The sequence below is a fragment of the Lissotriton helveticus genome, chromosome 11, assembly GCF_964261635.1.
Source record: "Lissotriton helveticus chromosome 11, aLisHel1.1, whole genome shotgun sequence".
Classification (NCBI taxonomy): Eukaryota; Metazoa; Chordata; class Amphibia; order Caudata; family Salamandridae; genus Lissotriton; species Lissotriton helveticus.
In genome coordinates this window covers 462,862,484-462,885,327 of record NC_136072.1, presented here as the reverse complement: position 1 = coordinate 462,885,327, position 22,844 = coordinate 462,862,484, and the positions used below count along the sequence as shown (strand labels likewise).

Sequence of the window (22,844 nt, the reverse complement as noted above, 5' to 3'; positions counted from 1 at the left end):
TGCTGCCATGCCAAACAAATCAACCTCTATGACGCCTTCAATAGTGAGTGACATCTCTTCTTATCCTACTAAATTCTTACACCATTTTCCAGCAAAGAGAAGTGTTGTTTAGACTTCATCTATAGTTTGTTTTTCCAAAGGTCCTCTCCGGCCTTAAGCTTCTTGAAGATTGTGTTCTTTCTGTCTTATTTTTCCAGCCTCACTGTTTTTTTCAGCCGATGTGACAGTTCTGTACGGGACAGGAGACTGGCTTTGCAATTCTACCTTGACTGAACCTTGTCTTACCCATAGGTGTTGTTCACACACCTGATTTCGAAGGTACTAAAATATGTTTCAAAAGATACCATTGCTAAGCGAAAAGTGTTTTATCCACTGTTGCTCGAACAGGAGCATGTGATTGTGGACCCATACACCTCCAAGAATAGCGATAGCCAACCTGTCCCATTACTTAAACCCATGGTGTGACTGTGTATTATGTGGGATACAGTACCCCCCTGCCATATATTATGAGGGTAGTTCAAGCCACAGAGCAGTTCTTTAACCTTATAATGGAACTCGGCCTTCAGACTCATTCCTCTATATGGTTATGGAACTCTTCTGTGGCTTGTAATACCATTATAATGTATGGCAGGGAGTACTTTATTCCTTATATATTTATTATCATGATGTTACTTTTTGGGAGCCATGGTCAGGAATTATCCCAACACAAACACACTGGTTTAGAATTTAACACAGTAGTAGATTAGGGTTGCATAATAGTCAATGGGCTTTAAAGATGTTCTGGGTCCATTGGTTTTACCTTCCTGTACGTACAGGAGCCATTGTTTTCCAGTGTTCTGGAGAACAGCCAGATATTCTTCCAGAAAAGAGGGGTGTAATAGCAGCTATTTCTTTAAACAGGATATGTTTAAACTATATATCTGTGTGTTCTCTCCAGTGTTGGGAGGAAAACTATGGGGCATATTACCAAGCTATAGCGATAATTATCGCTAAGCTTGGTTAGCGGCCAAAATTATAACGCCAAGCTTCGCCTATTTTTATCGCTTAGGAGCCTTGATATTATCAAGGTTTATCTCCTAAGCGATAAAAATCAGCCGAAACGCATGAATATCTCTGAAAAGTCAGCGATATTCATGCATTACCGAGCAAATGCTCATAGCCATGTTATCCACCTACCATTGGATAACATGGCTAAGAACTGCTCTGGGCAGGCGTTAGCTTTTGGCGCGATTATTTCCAAAAGTTGGTAATAGGGGTTAGCGATGTTAGCGACTGTTTCCAGTCGCTAACATCTTGGCACGTCCACTTTGCAAGTCATTAGCAATAATTATCGCTGACATGCAAAGTGGGCCCCTAAATGCCCGCTATCGCCTATTAGCTGTCGCTAACTGGTGTTATCGCCGCTTTAGCGGAAAAAATTCCCGCTAAAGCGGCGATAAGGCCCTTGGTAAAATACCCCTATGGGGCATATTATCAAGGGGGTTTATCTCTGCTTTTTTGGCTTTAAAAGCCAAGAAAGCGGAGATAAAATTATCTCCCTATTACCTAGCTGTCGCTAACACCAGTTAGCGACAGCTAGTAGGAGAAAGCGACCATCTTGGGCCCCACTTTGCATGTCAGTGATATTTATCACTAATGACATGCAAAGTGGGCGTGCCAAGATGTTAGCGACTGCAAACAGTCGCTAACATCGCTATCTCCTATTACTAAGCGCGAATATCTCCAAAAGCTAACACCTGCCCTGAGCACTTCTTAGCCATGTTATCCAATGGGAAGTGGATAACATGGCTAAGAGCATTAGCTCGGTAATGCATGAATATCGCTGACTTTTCAGCGATATTCATGCATTGCGGCTGCTTTTTATCGCATTTGCGATAAACCTTGGTAATACCAAGGTTTATCTGCGATAAAAATCGCCGCAGCTCAGCGGTAAAATTTTGTCTCTAACCAAGCAATAGCGATAATTATCGCTATTGCTTGGTAATATGCCCCTTTGTTCTTAAATAAAAATAATAATAAGCAGATCGACATGCACAATGAGAAGGGTCTGAAAACTATTAAACTCGAAACTTACAAATTGGACAGAAGATCAAGGGTTCTATATTGAAATCAAAGGAAGGTTCAGTAAACATCAACAACTTCAACTCAAGGTATGGTTGTACGAGAAAGATGGGAATCCTGGGAAAGCATTGGTTTGGGTAGCTAATAGCAAGAGAGAACACTCATGCATAGTGGAGGATTGTGAATATGTCGCAGATCAATAATGAACAAAGAAGGGCTGTCAATTACTAACGTTTTGCATGGGTTGTTGTGTGGTATAAACCAATGCATCGAGTACAAGTATAGAACAGACCACATAAAAAAAACGAGAAGTAAAATGACTGAATAGTCTTGAACAGGAAGGACATAGAGGTTTCATTGATCTATTACTAAAGTGAAGAACTGAACCTCTGGCATGCATGTGTTTGCCAGGAACCAATACTCACATAGTGAACAGTGTATCATTGTCAACCATGACATTGCGGTACTGTAGAGGTTATAGACCGATGAGATTGTCGTCAATGTTAATACGCAGCAAGTGGTATCCAAGGTGGAAGGACTGAGACAAAGCAGAGGCCACATGTTTTGACATGGATTACTGTATTGTATCGGGCATTGTTAAATTGTCTGCAAATTTCCATGGAAGGCACATCTTTTGTAGGTTGGATCTTAAAGAAAGCCCAAACTGCTCCTTTCATTGTATTGTATTCCTGGATTTGCATAGTGCTTCACACCCCTGAGGAGGACACGAAGGTCTTCGATTCCCAACGGGTCCTGTGCGCCCTTTCAGAGGTGTGTGTTTGGAAGAGTGTTGGATGTAAAATGGCTTACATGGGAGAGTTTGGTTGAGGTGTGTGAAATTTGAAGACTTGCTCCAAACATGACGCTCGTGCCCATGAAATCTCAGAGAGCATGAGAGGAGACAGTTTGATTGCGTCATTGTTGTGACCTCTCTTTATAGTAAAGGTCTTTAGTGCTGTCCCATAGGTATCTTAAAGGGCGTCTCTCTGAATTTTTAAAACCTTTTCACCATAACAAGCCATTATGTAGTTTCACTAACTTGATACCTTCTTATGATAGTATTATGCGTACCCCCACAAAATTAGATATCGCTATTTTGTTCTAAATGTACGCTTCAAATTTCAAATGTCACCAGGTAGTTATTTTTTTAATAATTAAACAACACATAATTTTAATAGATGAATACAGTGGTAAAGCCATGAAATATAATTACTAAACCAGCAGTATTGAATACAAATCCATGGAATAAAAAAAGATTTGAAACAGATAACAGAGTAAAAACATTGCCTCGGCTTGATTCTGGCTCGCATGAATCTCGGGCACATCTTCATTAATTAATAAGTATTCTGTTCTTTTTGTTACAACACATTTTTAGGCACAAATGTCACTGTCACATCTATACAACGATTCAATCCTGAAAGTATATTCGTGACATAGGCACTATTTGCTAGGACATTCTAGAGCAAATTACAAGTGTGTTGAAGCAAACAACTGAGTTACACTTTCAAATTGGTAATATCAGATATTAGTTGTAAACAATGGGACATTTGAAGATGGAGATCATTAGAATTGTCGTACTTTACGATGAAACCCTTTTATAGGAAATAATATGGGAAAAAAATGCAAATCTGTGACCGATTAAAATTAGAAAGTCTAAAAGACAACCAGGGATAACTCTAAAGTGTGCTCCTGAATCTTGTGAGTGTGATATCACGAAGAGAGATATTCCAACGCGAAGTGTGATAGCGTGTAATGGGGAACCATGCTGGGACATGCTATCTTGGCTTGAGGTGACATTACATGGCAGAGTATATTATCTTGTGAAGTGAGATAATTACTTCTTAGAGCAAAATTTCCTGCCATTTGGCAGTGTTCAATTTTGGAGTATGATATGTTGTGAAGTGAGATATATAGACAGGTTGGAGAGGGTTTATTGAATTCAGGTATGAACGTACACCTTGTACGGTGCACTGGTTTAACCAAACCTGAGGGGGGGCCTGCAAGGCACATGGAGGGCTACCACTCCGGATTCAATTAGGAGCTCTCTAGCCAGAGTACTGTGCTGAGGGGGCCCCCTGGAGCTTACCCCCCCCCCACCCGTGCGGGGGTCTGTGCCACGCCACTGGTAGGGTGATGTTATCCGTTGCATTTATATATGTGTGAGTTTTTGGTTTCTGCTAATGCCCCTAGAGCTGAGAATTGTGCACCAATGATGGATGGTGTGCTCTTGCACACAGAAATAAGTGACCACTGCAACCAGATGCACATACAAGACTGCACAGTGCAGAGACACATAAACATCTACAGCATGGAACATACACATAATAGAAAGAGAAAAAGGAGGCCCGCCTCACAGGAGCAAGAAACAACTGAGGGAAAGGATCTTACGCATTGGAGGACGAGACCACCAACAAGTTGGCCTCTTGTGCACAAGAGGAAGAAATCTCAGGGAAGGAATATTGATGCACATAAAGAAACAACTTTACAGATAGAAAGAAGAGACCGCTGATGCAAAGGGTAGCCACACACAGGAAGGGGAGATAGTGCTGAAAATGAAAGCTTACTAACATGGTGAAAAGAATGCTCAGGGAAGCATAATTTAGATATAGGAAGTGGCCAGGGAAATATGTAAATAAGAGAACTAGACTGCTGAGATGAAGAACACCCTTGGACACTGGAAGTGGAGACCACAAAAAAATATGGTTGTCATGTGAACAAGAGACTGAAGATGGTGGGGATACAGAACTAAAAAAGGCTGGGAGACAGAAAATAAAGCATGGGGAGATAAAACTACTGAAAGAAGGAGCACTCTTGCACATAGGTAGAAAAGGCCCTTGAGGAAAGGCATGCAAGCACAAAGTAGGAAGAAACCTCTCAAGAGAGGCCGCTGAGGGGATAAACACTTGTAATGCTTCCTTGTGTGTTCAGGATGCTGAAAACTTCCTCAGGGTAATGACGAGGAGTGCCACGATGACCGAGGAACCCAGGAGAGCCGCAATCACAATAGTGGCGATGGCTCCGGAGCCCAGCGAGCCTGTGGAGGATGAAGAGAGACAAAAGTGAGCATACACTCCACTCACTAGTGCATTCTGTAGCAGACCAATATTTATAAAGAACAATTATAATGACCTAATAAAAATTGGGAGTCATTTGATCAACTTCCGAAGGATGAAAGGCGAATATCTGGATATGCAACCCGTAGATCACTGCAGAGCTCACTAGTGAGCACCCAAGTAGCTGTGCTATCTTGCTGGAATGTAAGGAGCCTACCAGACCAATGATCGGTAAGATTTTCAACAGCTAGAGTCAAGCTATTTCAGTGATCTTGTCTTCACAGCTCACTTCATTGATGTTTGTTTATCTGATTGTTGACATATGCCAAACACTTTAGCTCAATGGTGATGTCACTACCCAAAGAACCCTTGGTATGGTGGTTGTGAGGAATTGGGTAATTGGTTGACTGGGGCGTGAGCCCTGGTGAAGCAACAGCCACAATCCCTTGCAGTGTGAACCACAAAAAGTCACTAAATTAATCTGTGCTTAACCCTGGGTAGCTTAGTACAAAAGCAGTAAGGCTTAACATAGAGGCAATGCGCAAAGTGTTTATTCAGCAGACAAACAGTAATAACGTGATAACACAACACAAATTCAGATGTAATAAATATGCTTAGTCAATAAAAACCATTGCATATAAAAAGAGCACAACAATTATTTGTCTTCAAATTACAATTAAAAAGACATCTTAGGAACTCATTGAGAGATATTATCTTAATACTGGTGTTAGCAACAATTTTACACATAGGATGTAAAGTGCTTTTGGAGAGACTTCTGAAAAACTCATTAAAATATATGTATTATCTCAGTACCGATAAATGTTGATTTGAATTTAAAAAAAACACAAGCAAAAATCCCATATCAATATAGAAAAATACATTTTAATAATGTATTTGACATCAAAATGACAACAATCTAATCAGTAGAACTGGAGCTAAGAATCTTAAAAGTTTTTAGTAAAAACTAGCACCAACCGAGGACATTCAGTCATGTGCAACTGGTTCAAAGTCGCAAAATGTGGCTGACCGCGATGGAGTCCAGTTCCGATACAAGAGGTGGATTGGGCCCAGTCAGCTTTTACCTCTGGACTTAGCATTTTGAGAAAAGTGTTCTGACAAGGTAAAGTGCAGCAGGGCAAAGCTGCAGGCTGTGCCCGAGGAGGGAGCATCATCATCAGAGAGCCTTGGGTCTTAGCTGCAGTGACGATTTCTACTTTCAGACTTAGTCTAAAATCTCAAGCGGGACGAAGCAAACGACTGTAGCCAAAAACAGTATCAGGTGTTCCGATACCCCTTTGGTGAAGGGCCACTGAACATGATTTGCTGTTGTTGAGAAAAACATAGTAAGAGAAGCCGCAAAGTCGATCTGATCACCAATGCACCTCGGGTGGATAGGTGAGCAGGTTGGTCCCAGTCTCCTCCTGGACCTCAAAGCAGTTTTTGGGCAAACATTTTCTATGTCCTCAGTTTTGAGATTTATCCATTTGGACAGCTTTATAACTAAGCATCCAGGGCTTGGTGGGACACCACTTGGGGGTTCAGGACTCATTCAGCCTGGGTCCAGGTGGGGTTTCAAGATGGTGGGAGCCCTGTGTGTCCCTGAGGCTGTGAACAGGAGGCCATCAAACTAGTCCTTGGAGTCACTCTGATAGTCGTGGGTTCAGGTAAAGATCACAACAGCAGGGCTGGCCTCGGAGGGTTCAAGGTAGGCTCCAGGTAGTAGAGCAATCCTTCCAGGTACAGCAAAGCATCCTTGCATAGTGCACAGCAGGCCTCTGTGATGGGCAGTGCTTTGAGAGTCCTTCCACAGGTCCAGGATTACTAAACAGTGGATCAGAAGGTCCTATGTTTTATCACCTGGTGCCCCTACTCTTGACCGTGGGAGAAGCTTCTAGAAAGGTTCTTTAAAGTGCATTGAATTTCCTGACTATCCTGCCCTGGCTCCAAGCTGGCTGCAGTGACAATGTAGAGGTGATAAGTTTTTTGTGAGAAGGCAGAGAACACTCTATTCAGTTAAAAGTTGGGTTGTACCCAGCTTCACGACCCCCACCCCCATCCTGCCAGCAGATAGCCCATACAGCACACCTAATCTCTCTATTGTCTGACTGTCTAGGGGGAATTCGCAAAGTCTAACTGTCAATATCAGCACAAAAATCTAGGTAGGTAGGCAAACAAAATTGGGGGGAAGACAACCCTATCGGTGAAAATTCTAATAGTGAGTAATTGAAAGCATAAAAATGAAAGAGCTGGCACAGAGACTATTGGAAGGAAGATCGTGTTTCCTATAAACAGCAGTTTAAAATAAGCAAATGCTTTAATTATGGCCAAACTGAATATTTAAGGATTCAGATTTAAGGACTCCAAAAAAGGACTCCAAAAAAGATCTTTGAGGTACAAAAATCCCTTACTAACCATAAATGTGTTTATATCAACATTCTACCCTCTAAGGACCTGTTTGACAAATCCCTCTCTTTGTTTACAATAAAATCCTGTGGATTTTATGATATTGCAACTTCTCAGAATTGCCTGAAACCTTCAGGTGAGCTCGAACTATAAATGGCAACATTGGCTGAAGCTCTATTGAAGCCCTAAAGTGACCATAAACTATGAATCTAGAGGGGCATATTATCAAGGACCGGTGTTAAAATTATCGCCGTTTTATCGGCAGGAAACTGCCGATAAAATGGCGATAATGGGCTTGATAATACGCCCTTGTTAGTTCCCATAGAAGCCCATGTTCCTGCCGATAAAACGGCAATCATTTTAACACCGGTCCTTGATAATATGCCCCATTGTTTGTTGAATGGAAGTCCTTTTCTTTTCCAGATGCACAAACAGTGGAATCCCTAGCGAGGGAGTTAATACCTGGATCTCTTTTTGAGCCATAACCTGCTCATGTCCAGCAGCTTATTAACCCAGTGGTTGGAGATGCAGTATGCCAATGCCTTCAGGTATTCTTGTACTGAAGTATCATTTCAAGCAGCTGAATAGGGGAGTAATCTCTAACTTATATCCAGAACAAATAGCAAATTACCAAACCATTACTCTTCTGTATCCAATAGAAAGAGTTGTAGCGGTTAACTATATGAATATCTGGACACAAACAAGATCTTGAATGATCAACAGTGGGGCTTTCAGCCTGGAAGAGGCATGAACACTGTAACACTGCTTATTATGGATCAGCTCTGAAAGGTCCTTGATGAAGGAGATTAAGCAGGAGTGGTCCTTTTGGATCGCTGCCCTACTTTCGATACCGTGATTCACAGCAAACTGATCAAATGCCTTAAAAAGGTTGGAAAACTCAGGACAGTTTTGCAGTGGTTCACATCCTTTCTAGAGGATTATGTGCAGTCAATTAAGATAGCTAAGCATTTCTTGCCTGCACTAATATCTTCACAAGAAGATCATCATTATATCTGGAGCGTTTTATCCTATATGTATACCAGCTTCCCAAACATATTCAATCGTCAGCTATACTGTTTCTCATATGCAAATTGTAGGAAAGTGGAATATTATGTGGTAATGGCTGGATAGCCTTACCTGTAATATTGTCACAATACCCCAGAGAGGGTCACACTAATAAATCCTTAGATCAGTCCTGGTTACATGGCAAAGAGCAGTAAGGCTTTACTAGAGGAACATGTGTTAAGTATTTCAGAGTACCTACCTGGAGGATAAGTTATTGACACAACTGAAGAGAAGTCAGACACTAATTTATAAAAAAGAGTGTATGTTAATCTTAATTTAGACACCAAAATAAACAGAGTAGCATACATATATCCAAAGCTACAGATTTTTGAAGCAATATTAAATCAGCGCCGTAAAATACATAGACTAAAGAACATTGCGGTCAACAGCAAAATCTATTAGTGACAATTGGTCACTTGCAGGTCGAGTTACTTGGAACCCTTATAGGGACTATGTCACACGGGCCTGCGGAGTCTGGGTGCAGTGTTGCTTTCGCTTTCCTTGGTGGTCAACGGAAGCCGCAGGTTGCGCTCCTTTTACCGCTTATAAGGTGCTGCAAGAACAAGATGCAAAAACACAACTAGTACACAGTTGCTGACATCAAATGATGATTGCACGGTGTTCTCTGTAGTTGGAGCGTCAAGCGTGGGGTCTGTTACTGGACTGATGACCAACGAGTCTTGACAGCGGTAAGCAAAACAAAAAGATTCTGAAAATTTACTGCATCTGGAGGAGTAATGTCGCGGCCTGAAACTTTAGGGCAGGCGAGACTACAACTCTGACAATGCACTGGACCACCTGGGCTTAGGTGATCGATCGGAGGGCCCGATGGCTAGGGATTCTTTAGATCCGGTGAGTGTTTTTACCTGAAGTTTGCAGGAAACTCTTGCCACTAGTCCAGGGGAGACTGAGGGTGCTTCTGGCTTCTACAAGGGCCCCTCTCTTCAGGAGTGTTGAGATTGGCCAAGGACGAGGGTTGCTCACTCAGTTCCAAGTCTGTTGCTCAGGGACAAAGTATACCTCTTTTGCTTTGTGCTGGTAGGCAAAGTTCTCTTGTCGGTGGCTCAGATCTAATCTTGGTCCTGCTTTGAAGTAAGTTGTTCAGATCTGAGGTTCTGGTGTCAGGGGATCCCTTGAAATTTAGATTTAGGGGAGTTAGGGGTGTGGGAGCTAGTCACCACTGGGCAGTCTCGTGCCTGTAGCTAGTCTGTCCAAGAGGTGACCGCATCCAGTGGTGTAGGGCACCTTTTCTACCCAGAACCCACTATTTCTGCCCTCCTAAAGATGGCAGAATTCAATTTTAGGTGTACAGACCAGGGTCCCCACCCTAGAGCTGTGGGCAGCCTTCCTGGGGGTGTACACCTCATGCATAGCTAATTTCCCACCTTGCCCGGATGCAAACGTGCCTGGGGCAAGGGAAAGGCTCTTTCCTCCTCACGGGGATAGCCCAGATGCATATCAGAGATGGTGTAGCCTTTGAAGCTCACCAGTCTGATGTGCCAATCCACTAGCCATCTGGGGAGGTGGGAGGTGTGACCTCCTTCATGTCCATGCCTTTGTTCCTGGCTCCTGGTGAGGTTCTGTGAAAATCGTTACGGTGTTTTGGGCATTGCCGAATATGGACGAGTTTGGTATCTATGAACCGTAAATGGCGAGTTCGGAAAGTGTACGCGATTTCACTACACTGCCTGACTTGGTTCGCCTTATTTACGTGTTTCTACATCTGAACCTGTGCGTTCCATTTTAGATACGGCATCCATTTTGTTTCTTGCCCTCACGTAGTCAGTGAACAGGCAACTGTCCGCACCGTGACCTTTTAGTTCCCAAGCCATACGGAAGACGCATATTCCTTTCATGCGCCTTTATGACCGGAGGAATGACACTGCAGAGGCAAATGGCTCAGCTTGAGGGTAATCTTGCCGTACCGGCCTATTGTTTCAGCCGTGCATGCACTGGGATCAAGCTCTTTGATCCTATGATCATGTTTTCAATATTACCCCCACACTCTTTTCTTTAGGTGTGCCTGACTTCCTAGCAGCTGTTCTTGTCCCTTTACTCCTGCTCATTTACAACTCAAGTGGAATGTGCCTAACGATGGGAAGATGTGCTTTTACAGTTGGGAACTGGTAATGTTACTGTAATTATGTTCCGGAATTCTGAAAGCATGAAAGCGACCACTTTTGAAGTTTATTGTGGGAACTGGGTTATAACCTTTTGTTCACGTGTTGTGCAATGTCAAAATCTTGTATAAAAGAGAGCGACTCACATATGCAATTTGAAGCAGACTCGTAGAACCTACACGCTGTTGTACTTCTAGTGACTTTTGCCTCCCTGCAGTAATAAACTCTGATCTTTGACGCCGAAGGAAGTCTCCCGTGTCTCTGTCACTTGTGCGCCGAAACAGGTATCCCACGAAGGTTATAGGTGTTGTTCCCTGGCACCGCTGGGCCTTAAAAAGCTCAGTCCTTCAGTTGGCGCCCAACTTGGGGCGACATCGGCGGTACCGGTCCAAAGCCCGACGATTGTGAGGAACTTCGTGTGAAATCTCCGAGGAAAAGGTGCACCCCGCTTCATCGATCCTGTTGTCGAAATAAGTGGTCCGAAGATTTTTCCCGCGAAGATTCCCACCTCCTGACGGCTGCGACGGAACGATGCCCTGACTGTCGACCTGTTTTCGACGCCCGGCGTAGACCTTTCGTACAAGCGAGACAATAGACGGGCCTTCCTGGTGACGCCATTGAAGTTCTCAGTTAAGTATTTGTGGGTCGCTCCCAGTCCTTAGTTGTTGTCGAGCTTTTTAAGCTTTGTTGTATGCATGGTTCCATTGCATTAGTGGTTCTTAGTTGTTGGTCCTTAGTTGTTATTTGACAATTGCAATTGCCAAAAACCGAGGGTTTTGTTTGTCACGAAGAATTAGTGCTTCGGTAACCTTCGAAGTTTGATACTAGGTTAGTGTGCACGATGCCTAGCCATAGTGGATTTCTTGGTTTCTTTAAATGTTGCAACAGGGATTCCCGGTTGGAGGACTCGTGTCCGATACCTCCAGTTGGAACTCCGATATATGAGCTCTATAGTCGACATGGTGTGGGTCCTATTATTTATAATAAATATTGGGTCCGTTACACAAGAAAAGATGGTGTCCTTAGTTGGCCACCGCATGGAAGTTTTGAACTTGCGATTTTAGATAATCTTGAAGCTAAATTATTTAAAAAGAAAGCTAGGCCAGCTATGTTTGATTCGTTTCGGTTATGGCGTAAAGAGGCCAAGCAGAAAGAAATCAAACAGCTTAAAAAGGATCGAAGAGACGGTTTCATTCCGATCATGCAAGTTGTACACAATGTCAGCGAGATAAAGAAGAGAAAGAAATAGAAGTTTCCACTAGACTACATCATATGAGGATAGACAAGTGTTATCCGGCTTTACCAGCTAGTCTTAATATGAAAGAAGAGGATTCGAAGGAGGATCCCCTGTTAGCGTATTTGATGAAATCGCCACCTCCTTATGCACAGGGTGCTACAGCCCCTATAGTTCCTCCAGTAGTCCCTCCTGTTGTCCCTCCTGTTGTTCCGGCGACCACTGGTCAGCCCGTTGTTAATGCTACATTTGTCCCACCACCTGTTCCTATTCCTACTGCACCTTTTTCCGTACCGCCTCAACCGCTAGTTTCTGCTACTTCGACTGTCTCGTCTGTCTCTACTGTTCCTACGTTCACTTCTAATATTGTCGCCCCTGTTCTTTTCCCTTCTTCTCCTTCTGCTCGTACCCGTATTCCTAATACTGTTGCTACGCTCTATTCACCACTATCTGGATCGATACTCCCAACCGGCGTTTCTGAAACTACTCAGAGACGAAGTCAAATCCCTGGTGGAAGGGAGAGAGAGACGTTAGTGACAATGGCACATAGGTGGATAAGACATCCTGTTAATTACCCTCCACGAGTGGTCTTCGACACGTTTTCTCAGTTTAATGAACCTACACAGAGATTCGTGTTCGAAGAGATGTGTAACTTGTTGAGGGAGCAATGGTATAATGATGATTTAGATACCGTACCGCCCGATATGATTGAACTTCAGAGTCAATTTTCGAATGGTATGATTGTAGGTGGAGATGTACGACGTGTCTTAGAGCGATTGTTAGCCCATAGGTCAACAGTGCCTTCTCGAGTGTCGTTTGATGACGACTATGAGAATTGGAAAGCGGCTCCTGGTCAGTATCCTATGAGAGAAGTTCCGCCAGTATGGATGCCAGGTGATCCTGGTGCTGCCCCTCCGGTCCCTCCACATTTCCAAAGAGTGTGGATACACCTCCCATGGAAGCGATCAGAAGTCTTACAAGTCAAACAGTCCTTGCCTGATCCACGCAAGAATCCGGCGGGTTACTACAAGGAGTTGTCTCAATTAGTAGATGCTACTATTATGAACCTTGCCGACATTGACATGCTGTTCGGTAATGTTGTACCACAGCCGGTTTGGGCGAAAATTCGTCAGGAAAATCATGCGAATGAGTTAGGCGGTGATTGGGCTACAATAATAGCGGCTGATGGCCGACAAGTTGGTGGGGCTAAACCTGAGCAGGTAATTTCGGATCTGCCCCAGAGAATAATTACGCTCATGAAAACGCTTATGCCGGCGATGAGAGTAAACTGGGATAAATTATCAGCTTGTAAGCAAAAGAAGGACGAGAGTGTCTCCGATTTCTTCACTAGGTTCGAAGAGGCATTTGTCGATCATAGCGGTCAGGATATGGGCACTGAGGGAGGCCAACGTTTATTTGTCGATAAATTCGTATTAAATTTGTTGCCAGAACTATGCAACAAATTGAAAAATTCAGAAAGTGCATGGGCTGTCTCAACCACTGCACAGATATTAGCAACGGCTCAATATTATGAGAATAGGGAGAAAGAAGAAAGTGATCGCGTAGATAAGAAAACGAAAGAGCTCAAAACGAAGGTTTTGTTGCAGCAAGCGTATCCTCCACATTCGAATCAAAATGAGTCGCAACAACAATATATACCACAATCACAGTCCTCCAGAACACAGCCACGTTCTGACTCCTCTGACTATAGATCTACACTTGGGTATAATCAGTGTGCGTATTGCAGAAGGGAGGGTCACATAAAATACGACTGTCCCGCTTTGCGTGACCGTCTTAATGGTGTACCGTCACGAGGAAGCCGTGGTGGTCCCCAGCAGGCATCTCGAGGTAGAGGCCGCGGTACTATTCACAATCAGAATGATCACCCTCAGAAGTCATCAGATACGAATAATTGTTTTGACCAGCGAAACGCGGGGTCAGTTAGAGCTACACAATATCATGTGGACGATTACTACGTTGAACATGAGACTGTTGCAAACGATCATTACTAGGACAGCCACCGACAAAGAGAGGGAGTAGTATCAGTTCCGGTTGATCAGAGTGGGCCTTACGTCGCAGTAGCTACTTCTGGCGTAGTTGAGCCTTTTCTGTTAGACACTGGTGCGACGAAAAGTTCCATCATGCATTCGAAACTCCCTGGCGCACCTTTGTCTGGCTTAACAAATGTTTCCGTTGGATTCTCTGGCGCCCCTGTTAGCAATCCTGTTTCCAGCCCTTTGCCACTTACGATTGGCCCTCGTAAGCTGGAGGCTCCATTGATTCTATCTACTGGTTGTGGTGAGAATCTTTTGGGTTTGGATTTGTTAAAACGGTTATATGCGACTTTGTACTGCTCCCCTGAAGGAGTGGAGCTTACATTAGGTCAAAGAGTAATCTCTCCTATGTACTTGTCGATCGATAAACTCCCACCGGAATTGAGCTCCCTTCCTGCGTCTCTATGGGCCACAGGTCCCAACGACGTGGGTCTCTTGAACATCCCACCTTATATGATCAAGCTGAAACCAAATGTGCGACTGCCACGTATACCACAATATCGTATCTCCATTGAGGGAGAACGGGCACTATTAGCGATTGTACACGATCTGATCAAAAAGGATGTCGTTGAAGAAACTCGAGGAAATGTGTGTAATAGCCCTGTACTACCAATTTTAAAACGCACTGATCCATCTAAACCTCCTGTGTACCGTTTCATAATCGATTTGAGAGAGGTGAATAAAATCGTGATTCCACAATTTCCCGTGGTCCCTGATATCACGGCTTTGCTGACCCTGATTCCAGCTTCTGCCTCCTGTTTCACGGTGATCGACCTAAAGAATGCCTTCTTTAGTATCCCGATCGCTGAGGAAAGCAGAGACCTATTCGGATTTTCATTAGGTGGTCGCAGTTTCAGACTAAAACGCGCACCACAAGGCTATTGTGAAAGTCCGTCGATCTATAGCCAGGCACTTAAAAGCCAACTGGATGCATTTGTGTTACCGACGGGTGCGGCTTTGATTCAATACGTTGACGACCTATTAGTGGCAGCTGATACGGAGCCTATTTGCAAAACGGCTACAGTATCACTATTGCGCTATCTACATGACTTACATCACAAGGTGTCACCTTCCAAGTTGCAATATTGTTGCAAAGAAGTAACCTACTTAGGTCACTTATTGTCAAAAGAAGGGAGAAGGTTGACCCCAGAGAGAATTGCAGCGATCTCTCGAATGACTGTGCCGAAAACTCAGAGAGATGTACGTACCTTTCTAGGTATTACGTCATACTGCAGACAATGGATCCCACATTTTTCACTGTTGGCGAAACCATTGTTAGCTCTCACGTGCAAGGATGTTCCGACTCCTTTGCCATGGACTGAAGAGTGTCAGAAAAGTTTCTCTGAATTACGTGATGCGTTGTGTTCGGCTCCTGTGTTAGGTACTCCTGATTACAGTAAGCCGTTTACACTGTACGTTCACGAGAGGGATGGTTGTGCGTTGAGCGTTCTGGCGCAACAATTTGGTGACAAACAGCGCCCATGCGCATATTTTTCTTCGACCTTAGACCCAGTAGCTAGAGCTTTGCCGAGTTGCTTAAGAGCAACAGCGGCAGCCGCGGCGTCCATTCGACAGTCCGCAGGTCTGGTCATGGATAATATGCTTACGGTGATGGTTCCGCATGCAGTTGACACTCTCTTGAACCGAACGAAAACTCAACATTTGACGAACGCAAGGTTGTCTGGGTATGAGTTGACGTTACTGGCTAGTCACATACGCATCAAACGATGTAATGTGTTGAACCCAGCAACATTGTTGCCGATCAACATGGAGTCAAGTGGTGAAGCACCACATGACTGTTATCTGAGAACTGAGGAGGAAACAAAGGGTCGTATTGACCTGAAAGATACTCCATTGGTAGATCCCGATGGTACTTTGTATGTGGATGGTTCCTGTTTTAAGTTGCCGAATGGTGATGTGACGACTGCATATGCTGTAGTGACATTGAGTACGGTTGTAGAAACTGCAAGATTGAGTCAGAATTCGGCTCAGGCTGCTGAGCTGATCGCCTTGACGAGAGCGTGTGTGTTGTCCAGAGGAAAACGGGTGAATGTGTTTACCGACAGCCAGTATGCTTTTGGTGTGGCGCACAGTTTTGGGCGATTGTGGAGAGAAAGAGGATTCTTAACGTCGCATGGCACGAAGATTCAGCATGGTCAGCTTGTGAACGACCTTCTAGATGCACTTACATTGCCTAAACAGGTGGCAATAATCAAATGTAGTGCGCATCGGAAAGTGACGGATGATGTTGGTCGTGGTAATGCGTTTGCAGACGAGATTGCTAAGGAGACAGCTAAAGATCTGACAAATCGGATGTATGTTACGAGTTCAGTGAGATGGCCAACGGAGACTAGTATGTGTGAAGACACAGTTGAGAGTGTGAAGGAAATACAAAATGAGGCCACTGAGACAGAAAAGACTAAATGGAAAGAGAGCACGGGGAGGTTGGATGAGAATGGATGTTGGGTTGATTTGTCAGAAAAACAGAGATGGATGTTACCGGATGCATACGTGCTCGCTGTTGTTACCATGGCTCATGGTACAGCACACATAAGTGCAAAAGCATTTGCAAGTTGTTGTCTCCTGTATGGAAGAGTGATGGTATTACTAAATGTGCAGAGAGAGTGGTTAAGAATTGTATGGTGTGTTTGATGTATAATCCCGGTAAGGGCACTCCCACTCCACCTGGTCATTTTGCCCCTCCTACATGCCCTTTCGAAGTTATCCAGTTGGACTTCATCCATATGGAGAGATGCAACAATTTGAAATATGTTTTGGTTGTAGTATGTGCCTTCTCCAGATGGATTGAGGCTTACCCCCTTAAGGATAATACTGCCCTATCCACAGCAAAAATTCTGCTCAAAGAGTATTTCCCCAGATACGGCATGCCTCGGATTGTATGGTCGGACAGCGGAAGTGAGTTTGTGGGAAGTGTGATGAAGAGTGTGTGTCGTGGTTTAGGTATAGTACAGAAATTTCATAGTGCTAATCATCCTCAGTCAGCGGGTTTGGTGGAAGGATACAATGGCACCCTGAAACTGAAACTTGCAAAAATTCAGGCAACAACTGGTTTATCATGGCCAGATGCTTTGCCTCTAGCTCTCTTATCGACCAGGGCAACTGTGCACTCTCGAGTAGGGCTTAGCCCATATGAGATTGTGTTCGGCCGTCCTGCTAATATTTGGGGAGTCCCGAGACCTAAAGAATTTGATAGAATTGAATATCCCATGCTGATTGATTATCTCCATGATCTGACTGCTAAATTGAGTTTGATTCATCAACAGGTCTTTGAGGCTCTGCCGTCACAAACAGAGGGTCCCGGTCATCAGCTGCAACCAGGGGACTGGGTCCTCACCCGTAACTTCGGATGAAAACGAAACCTTGAGCCGAGGTTTGTGGGACCCTTCCAGGTGCTACTGGCAACAAGGACGGCGGTTCGGCTGGAGGGACGGAAGAATTGGGTGCATGCCACCCACACCAAGAAAGTCCCGCTTCCTTTGCCGGCGGATACTTGGATAATAAAGGGTTTTTCCTCGTCCGAGACCGACGCTCCACAACGCTTTGTCCCGTTCAGCGAAGCTCAGCCCATATCTGACACCCTTGTTGAGTCCCCTCAAACAATTTCCGTTCCATTAACCTTGAAAAATTCGAGTGCTGAACAATTGTCTGAACAATCGAACACCCATTTGCCATCCAATTCACTGTTTGAAGATCAGACTCGCCCTGGGAGCAGCCGATACTTTCTTCGCCCACGCACTAAAGACTAATAAAATAAAAAATAAAATTCTTTTTGAACATTGTGGACATGTTATATGGTGTACCTTTTTCCCTTTTCCGTGCAGCCAAGAATCTTATAATAAATTGAATGTTCAATTTATCTAGAACCTATCATCCGGGTTGGCCGTAGGGCCGTGCGGGTACTTTCTTCTGGTTAGCAGTTATCGACACTAGGTCGGTTTCTTTTGTCAATTTCTGGGAACTCCTGGGAATTGACGATCGCTACACAGAACGAAGTGCGTCAAGAACGTCACGGACGGTCGTTAGAGGATGGAATTTTCTAAGCTGTCGAAAAGAGAGAAAATGTCGGCGCAAAGATCTGCATTAGATAAGGTGTTGCGTACAAAATGTTTCTTGCTACAGGTTTTCATGTTGTTCCTAACTGTTTCTATGTTGCTGGTGGGTGGAGTATATTATGGTTTCCAATCATTTCTGCCTTCTGCCTTACCTACCTCTCCTTCTCATGATCTAAATTTCGTCTCTACTGTTTCTCCACATTCTTTTCACATACTGCCCCAACATGAGCAAGTCAGACGTGCGGAATTTAGAAACAATTCTTTTGTGCAACTTTTGCATCAGCATCAGATGGTGGTAAATACTACAAATTGTTGGGTGTGTGGGCTAATGCCACATACCATGGACAGGGGTATCCCGTATTTTGTTCTTCCGTACAGTCCCCAAGGGTCAGCTCGGGCATTCCAAATCATGTTCCATAGTGCACTAGATTCCTACCCCCACCGAGAGCCATTCTCAGCAAGTTTTGGTCCTGGCCCATACCATAAGTCTCTGGCGACAGCGATTGCTGATCTAGATAGAGACATTTTCAATACTTCACTTATCCCAGAGGAGGAAGTGCAGGCCTATAAGTACCTTAGTGAGGCTGAGTATAGTATATCAGTGGGTGATAGGCAGCTTAAAAGCTCATCTCCAATCTGGATTGTACCTCACCTAGGCCACTTTTGTCTGCAAGGTCGTGGCCGAAATCCAAGAGCTCAGCTTGGGAAGAGCGCTTGTGTGGATACTTACGTTCTACCGATGCTCTCTTCCCCTGTCTTCTTAACTGCCAAGGGTACCTATTTTGTATGTTATGATCGAGCATATACGTGGTTACCTCATGACTTCTCGGGTACCTGCTACATTGCAAATCTCTTGCCTCCGACCTTCACTGTTGCTTCAGATTATCACAGAACTAGAGTTGAGAGAGGTGTTATTAGCAAAGAAGATACTGCCGGTCAAGAAGCAGGAGACTTCTTTAAGGGTTTCCTACCGTTTTGGGGCCCTATGGTCAATAGCAGAAATCTGAGACAGTTAACTCGTGTGGTAGAGTCAACTGCTAACATAACCGCAAGTGCCCTTGGTAATTTGACAGCAGAGCTTCAAGCGGATAGGCTTATGACGTTACAGAACCGTATGGTTCTCGACATTGTTCTAGCAGATAGAGGAGGTGTGTGTAAGGTCATCCATTCGAGCTGCTGCATATTTATACCTGATAACGCTCCAACGGTTTATCAAGCCATCTCTAAGTTGCACAAAATCTCGGAGTCCATACACGTGGACGAGGGAGATTGGACGCTTCTAGGATGGTTTTGGGGCCTGATGTCGACCTGGGGTTGGAAGATTCTGATGATTATAGGGGTTGTTGTGACGTTCCTGTTCACGTGTTGTCTTTGTGTACAGTGTGGTCCTGCCTTATGTGGCCTTTGTGCTACAACGTGTATAAGAAGACCATCTGTTTCCAGAGAGGCATTGATGGATAGAATAATGTTCCAGCAACACCTGAATGATCTGATGAATATTGCGATCGACTCTGATTTCGACTAGTTCTTGCCTACATGAGGGCAAAAGGAGCGTCTGAGGTTCTGTGAAAATCGTTACGGTGTTTTGGGCATTGCCGAATATGGACGAGTTTGGTATCTATGAACCGTAAATGGCGAGTTCGGTAAGTGTACGCGTTTTCACTACACTGCCTGACTTGGTTCGCCTTATTTACGTGTTTCTACATCTGAACCTGTGGGTTCCATTTTAGATACGGCATCCATTTTTTTTCTTGCCCTCACGTAGTCAGTGAACAGGCAACTGTCCGCACCGTGACCTTTTAGTTCCCAAGCCATACGGAAGACGCATATTCCTTTCATGCGCCTTTATGACCGGAGGAATGACACTGCAGAGGCAAATGGCTCAGCTTGAGGGTAATCTTGCCGTACCGGCCTATTGTTTCAGCCGTGCATGCACTGGGATCAAGCTCTTTGATCCTATGATCATGTTTTCAATATTACCCCCACACTCTTTTCTTTAGGTGTGCCTGACTTCCTAGCAGCTGTTCTTGTCCCTTTACTCCTGCTCATTTACAACTCAAGTGGAATGTGCCTAACGATGGGAAGATGTGCTTTTACAGTTGGGAACTGGTAATGTTACTGTAATTATGTTCCGGAATTCTGAAAGCATGAAAGCGACCCCTTTTGAAGTTTATTGTGGGAACTGGGTTATAACCTTTTGTTCACGTGTTGTGCAATGTCAAAATCTTGTATAAAAGAGAGCGACTCACATATGCAATTTGAAGCAGACTCGTAGAACCTACACGCTGTTGTACTTCTAGTGACTTTTGCCTCCCTGCAGTAATAAACTCTGATCTTTGACGCCGAAGGAAGTCTCCCGTGTCTCTGTCACTTGTGCGCCGAAACAGGTATCCCACGAAGGTTATAGGTGTTGTTCCCTGGCACCGCTGGGCCTTAAAAAGCTCAGTCCTTCACTGGGAGTGACCACACTGCCTGGCAGGAGGTACGAATCCTGTCTTGGTGGCAGCAGGCACAGAAAAGCTCAGGCTGGGTAACAGGAAAACTGGGGGAAACCAGGGGTAACCTCTAAGGTGCCCTCTGGGTGCATGCACGTCACCTAGGGCATGATAATCATGTCAGGGGCGAGAAGGCACGTTGTTTGATACCAAGCATTACTTATTTTAGTGGTACCCTAAAGGAGCTAACAATCCTGGGGGTGTCTGTTTGGCAGCCCATGCTATCCTATTGACCGATAAACACATATAATAGTTTCCAATGGGGAATGCCACCACAGAGACATATATGCTTGCAATGATATGCCCACACCCTGCCTCCTGGGCTGAGGATGCCTACCTTAGGGGGGGGCTTACATACCTTAAAAGCAGTGTAAGGTGAGGGCAGAGTGGAGTTCGAGCGGTTTGCACTGCTTCTGCAGTCTGCAATGGCAGGCCTGCTGTCAGTAGTTTGCATGGGTCACCCAGGGTGGCACAAAACTGTGCTGCAGCCCTGGGCACCCCTTTACCACCAATGCCCTGGGTACCCCTGGTACCATATACTAGGGACTTATAAAGGGGGTAAAGCGTTTGCCAATTTGGGATTAACACGTTGTACATAACAGTTTTCGGAGGAAGCACAGGCACTGGGCGCAGACTCCAGTGCACTATCGGAGTCTTAGCCATCAGATTTAGAGAACAAAGTGGAGATTGACCATACAAAAAGATGCACTCTCCCACACAGATAATATCCAGCTGGTAATCCACCTTGATGAGCATGCTTCAGGTTCTTTATTTTGCCTCCACAGTTGTATGTAGTTAGTCCAACAGTGGATGGCATATAGTTTAAAAAAATTATTCCAAACGCGTCATAGTTAATTATTCTGAGAAACCATAAATATTGCTGTGTAGAGGTTGTGTTGCACAATAGCCGGGGCATGTTCCCCTGTCAGGCAACTGAGGTAAATCTTTAGATGACATCTTAAATGTTGAACTATCAATGCAATCCCAAATAAATATGATCTACAGCGCACATTATGCTCTTCAGGTTTTAAAATGCTTCTTCTTCTTCGAAAGAGAAGTTTGCCCACAATATATTGGCATGCCTGGTTTCCAAATTGGGGTGCCGCTCGGAGACGCTTCTGCCCTCTGTGTCCGTGAATCCTGCTGGGAGATTGCCGCTTGCGAGGAGAAGAGTGACGGGGAACTTTTGCTGACATCGGGACTGGACGGGACTGCGAGGCCCACCAGGCTGTGCGCGGACCATCAGCACAGCTGCAGCCTCTTCCCGTGTCCCCTCCCCTCTTCCTGCACTCCTCTTAACGCCTCGCGGCCCCCGCTCCGCGGGAGCCGCTCGGAGACGCTTCTGCCCTCTGTGTCCGTGAATCCTGCTGGGAGATTGCCGCTTGCGAGGAGAAGAGTGACGGGGAACTTTTGCTGACATCGGGACTGGACGGGACTGCGAGGCCCACCAGGCTGTGCGCGGACCATCAGCACAGCTGCAGCCTCTTCCCGTGTCCCCTCCCCTCTTCCTGCACTCCTCTTAACGCCTCGCGGCCCCCGCTCCGCGGGAGCCGCTCGGAGACGCTTCTGCCCTCTGTGTCCGTGAATCCTGCTGGGAGATTGCCGCTTGCGAGGAGAAGAGTGACGGGGAACTTTTGCTGACATCGGGACTGGACGGGACTGCGAGGCCCACCAGGCTGTGCGCGGACCATCAGCACAGCTGCAGCCTCTTCCCGTGTCCCCTCCCCCTCTCCATTCACCTTTAAAACACTTGGTATTACAACGCGCGAGCGGAACGCGCGTGCGGGACGAATCCCGGGACAAAGCCCGGACTAAGGGCGGACCCTCTGAGACCCTCAGAGAACCGAGGAAACCGGACCGGGTTTAACCCTTTACATCTTATAGTACGTTTTCTGTTCCTGATACCATTGGGATCAGGTTTTATTAACTGTGCCTGACTGGTCTGATAATTGTTATTAATGTCTGTACTAACGCCTAGTGTTGAGTTACCCGTGCTGGTCATACAGGGGGTACCGTTGAACGGAACTCTGGATAACTATTTTATAAAATCTACCCCTGATATTACAAAGGAGTCTGCTTTGGCGGAGCGGCGAGCGGAACGCCGCCGCTCCGTGGAAAGCATGAAAAGTAAGACAGTTTCATTGGTATCTGCTCCTACTATTTATACCATTGATAGCACTCCAATAGCGGATGTGCCGGTCCTTTTATTGGATAGCCAGCCTCCCGAAGCAAGTGATGTAAGCGATGTTATGTTCATATTGAATGTTCCCCCCGAGGTGGATGTGA

General features: G+C 45.0%; 1 protein-coding gene across 2 annotated transcripts in view; it reads right to left on the bottom strand.

Moving 5' to 3' along the window:
* Positions 1 to 3,189: 3,189 nt before the first annotated feature.
* SNORC (secondary ossification center associated regulator of chondrocyte maturation) overlaps positions 3,190 to 22,844 on the bottom strand; it is a 312,550-nt gene continuing 292,895 nt past the window's right edge. For both annotated transcript variants that reach the window (XM_078668086.1, XM_078668087.1), the window contains exon 3: positions 3,190 to 5,095. In XM_078668086.1, the coding sequence (XP_078524212.1) occupies positions 4,986 to 5,095 (110 nt within the window). In that variant the 3' untranslated portion in view covers positions 3,190 to 4,985. The remainder of the gene's footprint in view (positions 5,096 to 22,844) is intronic.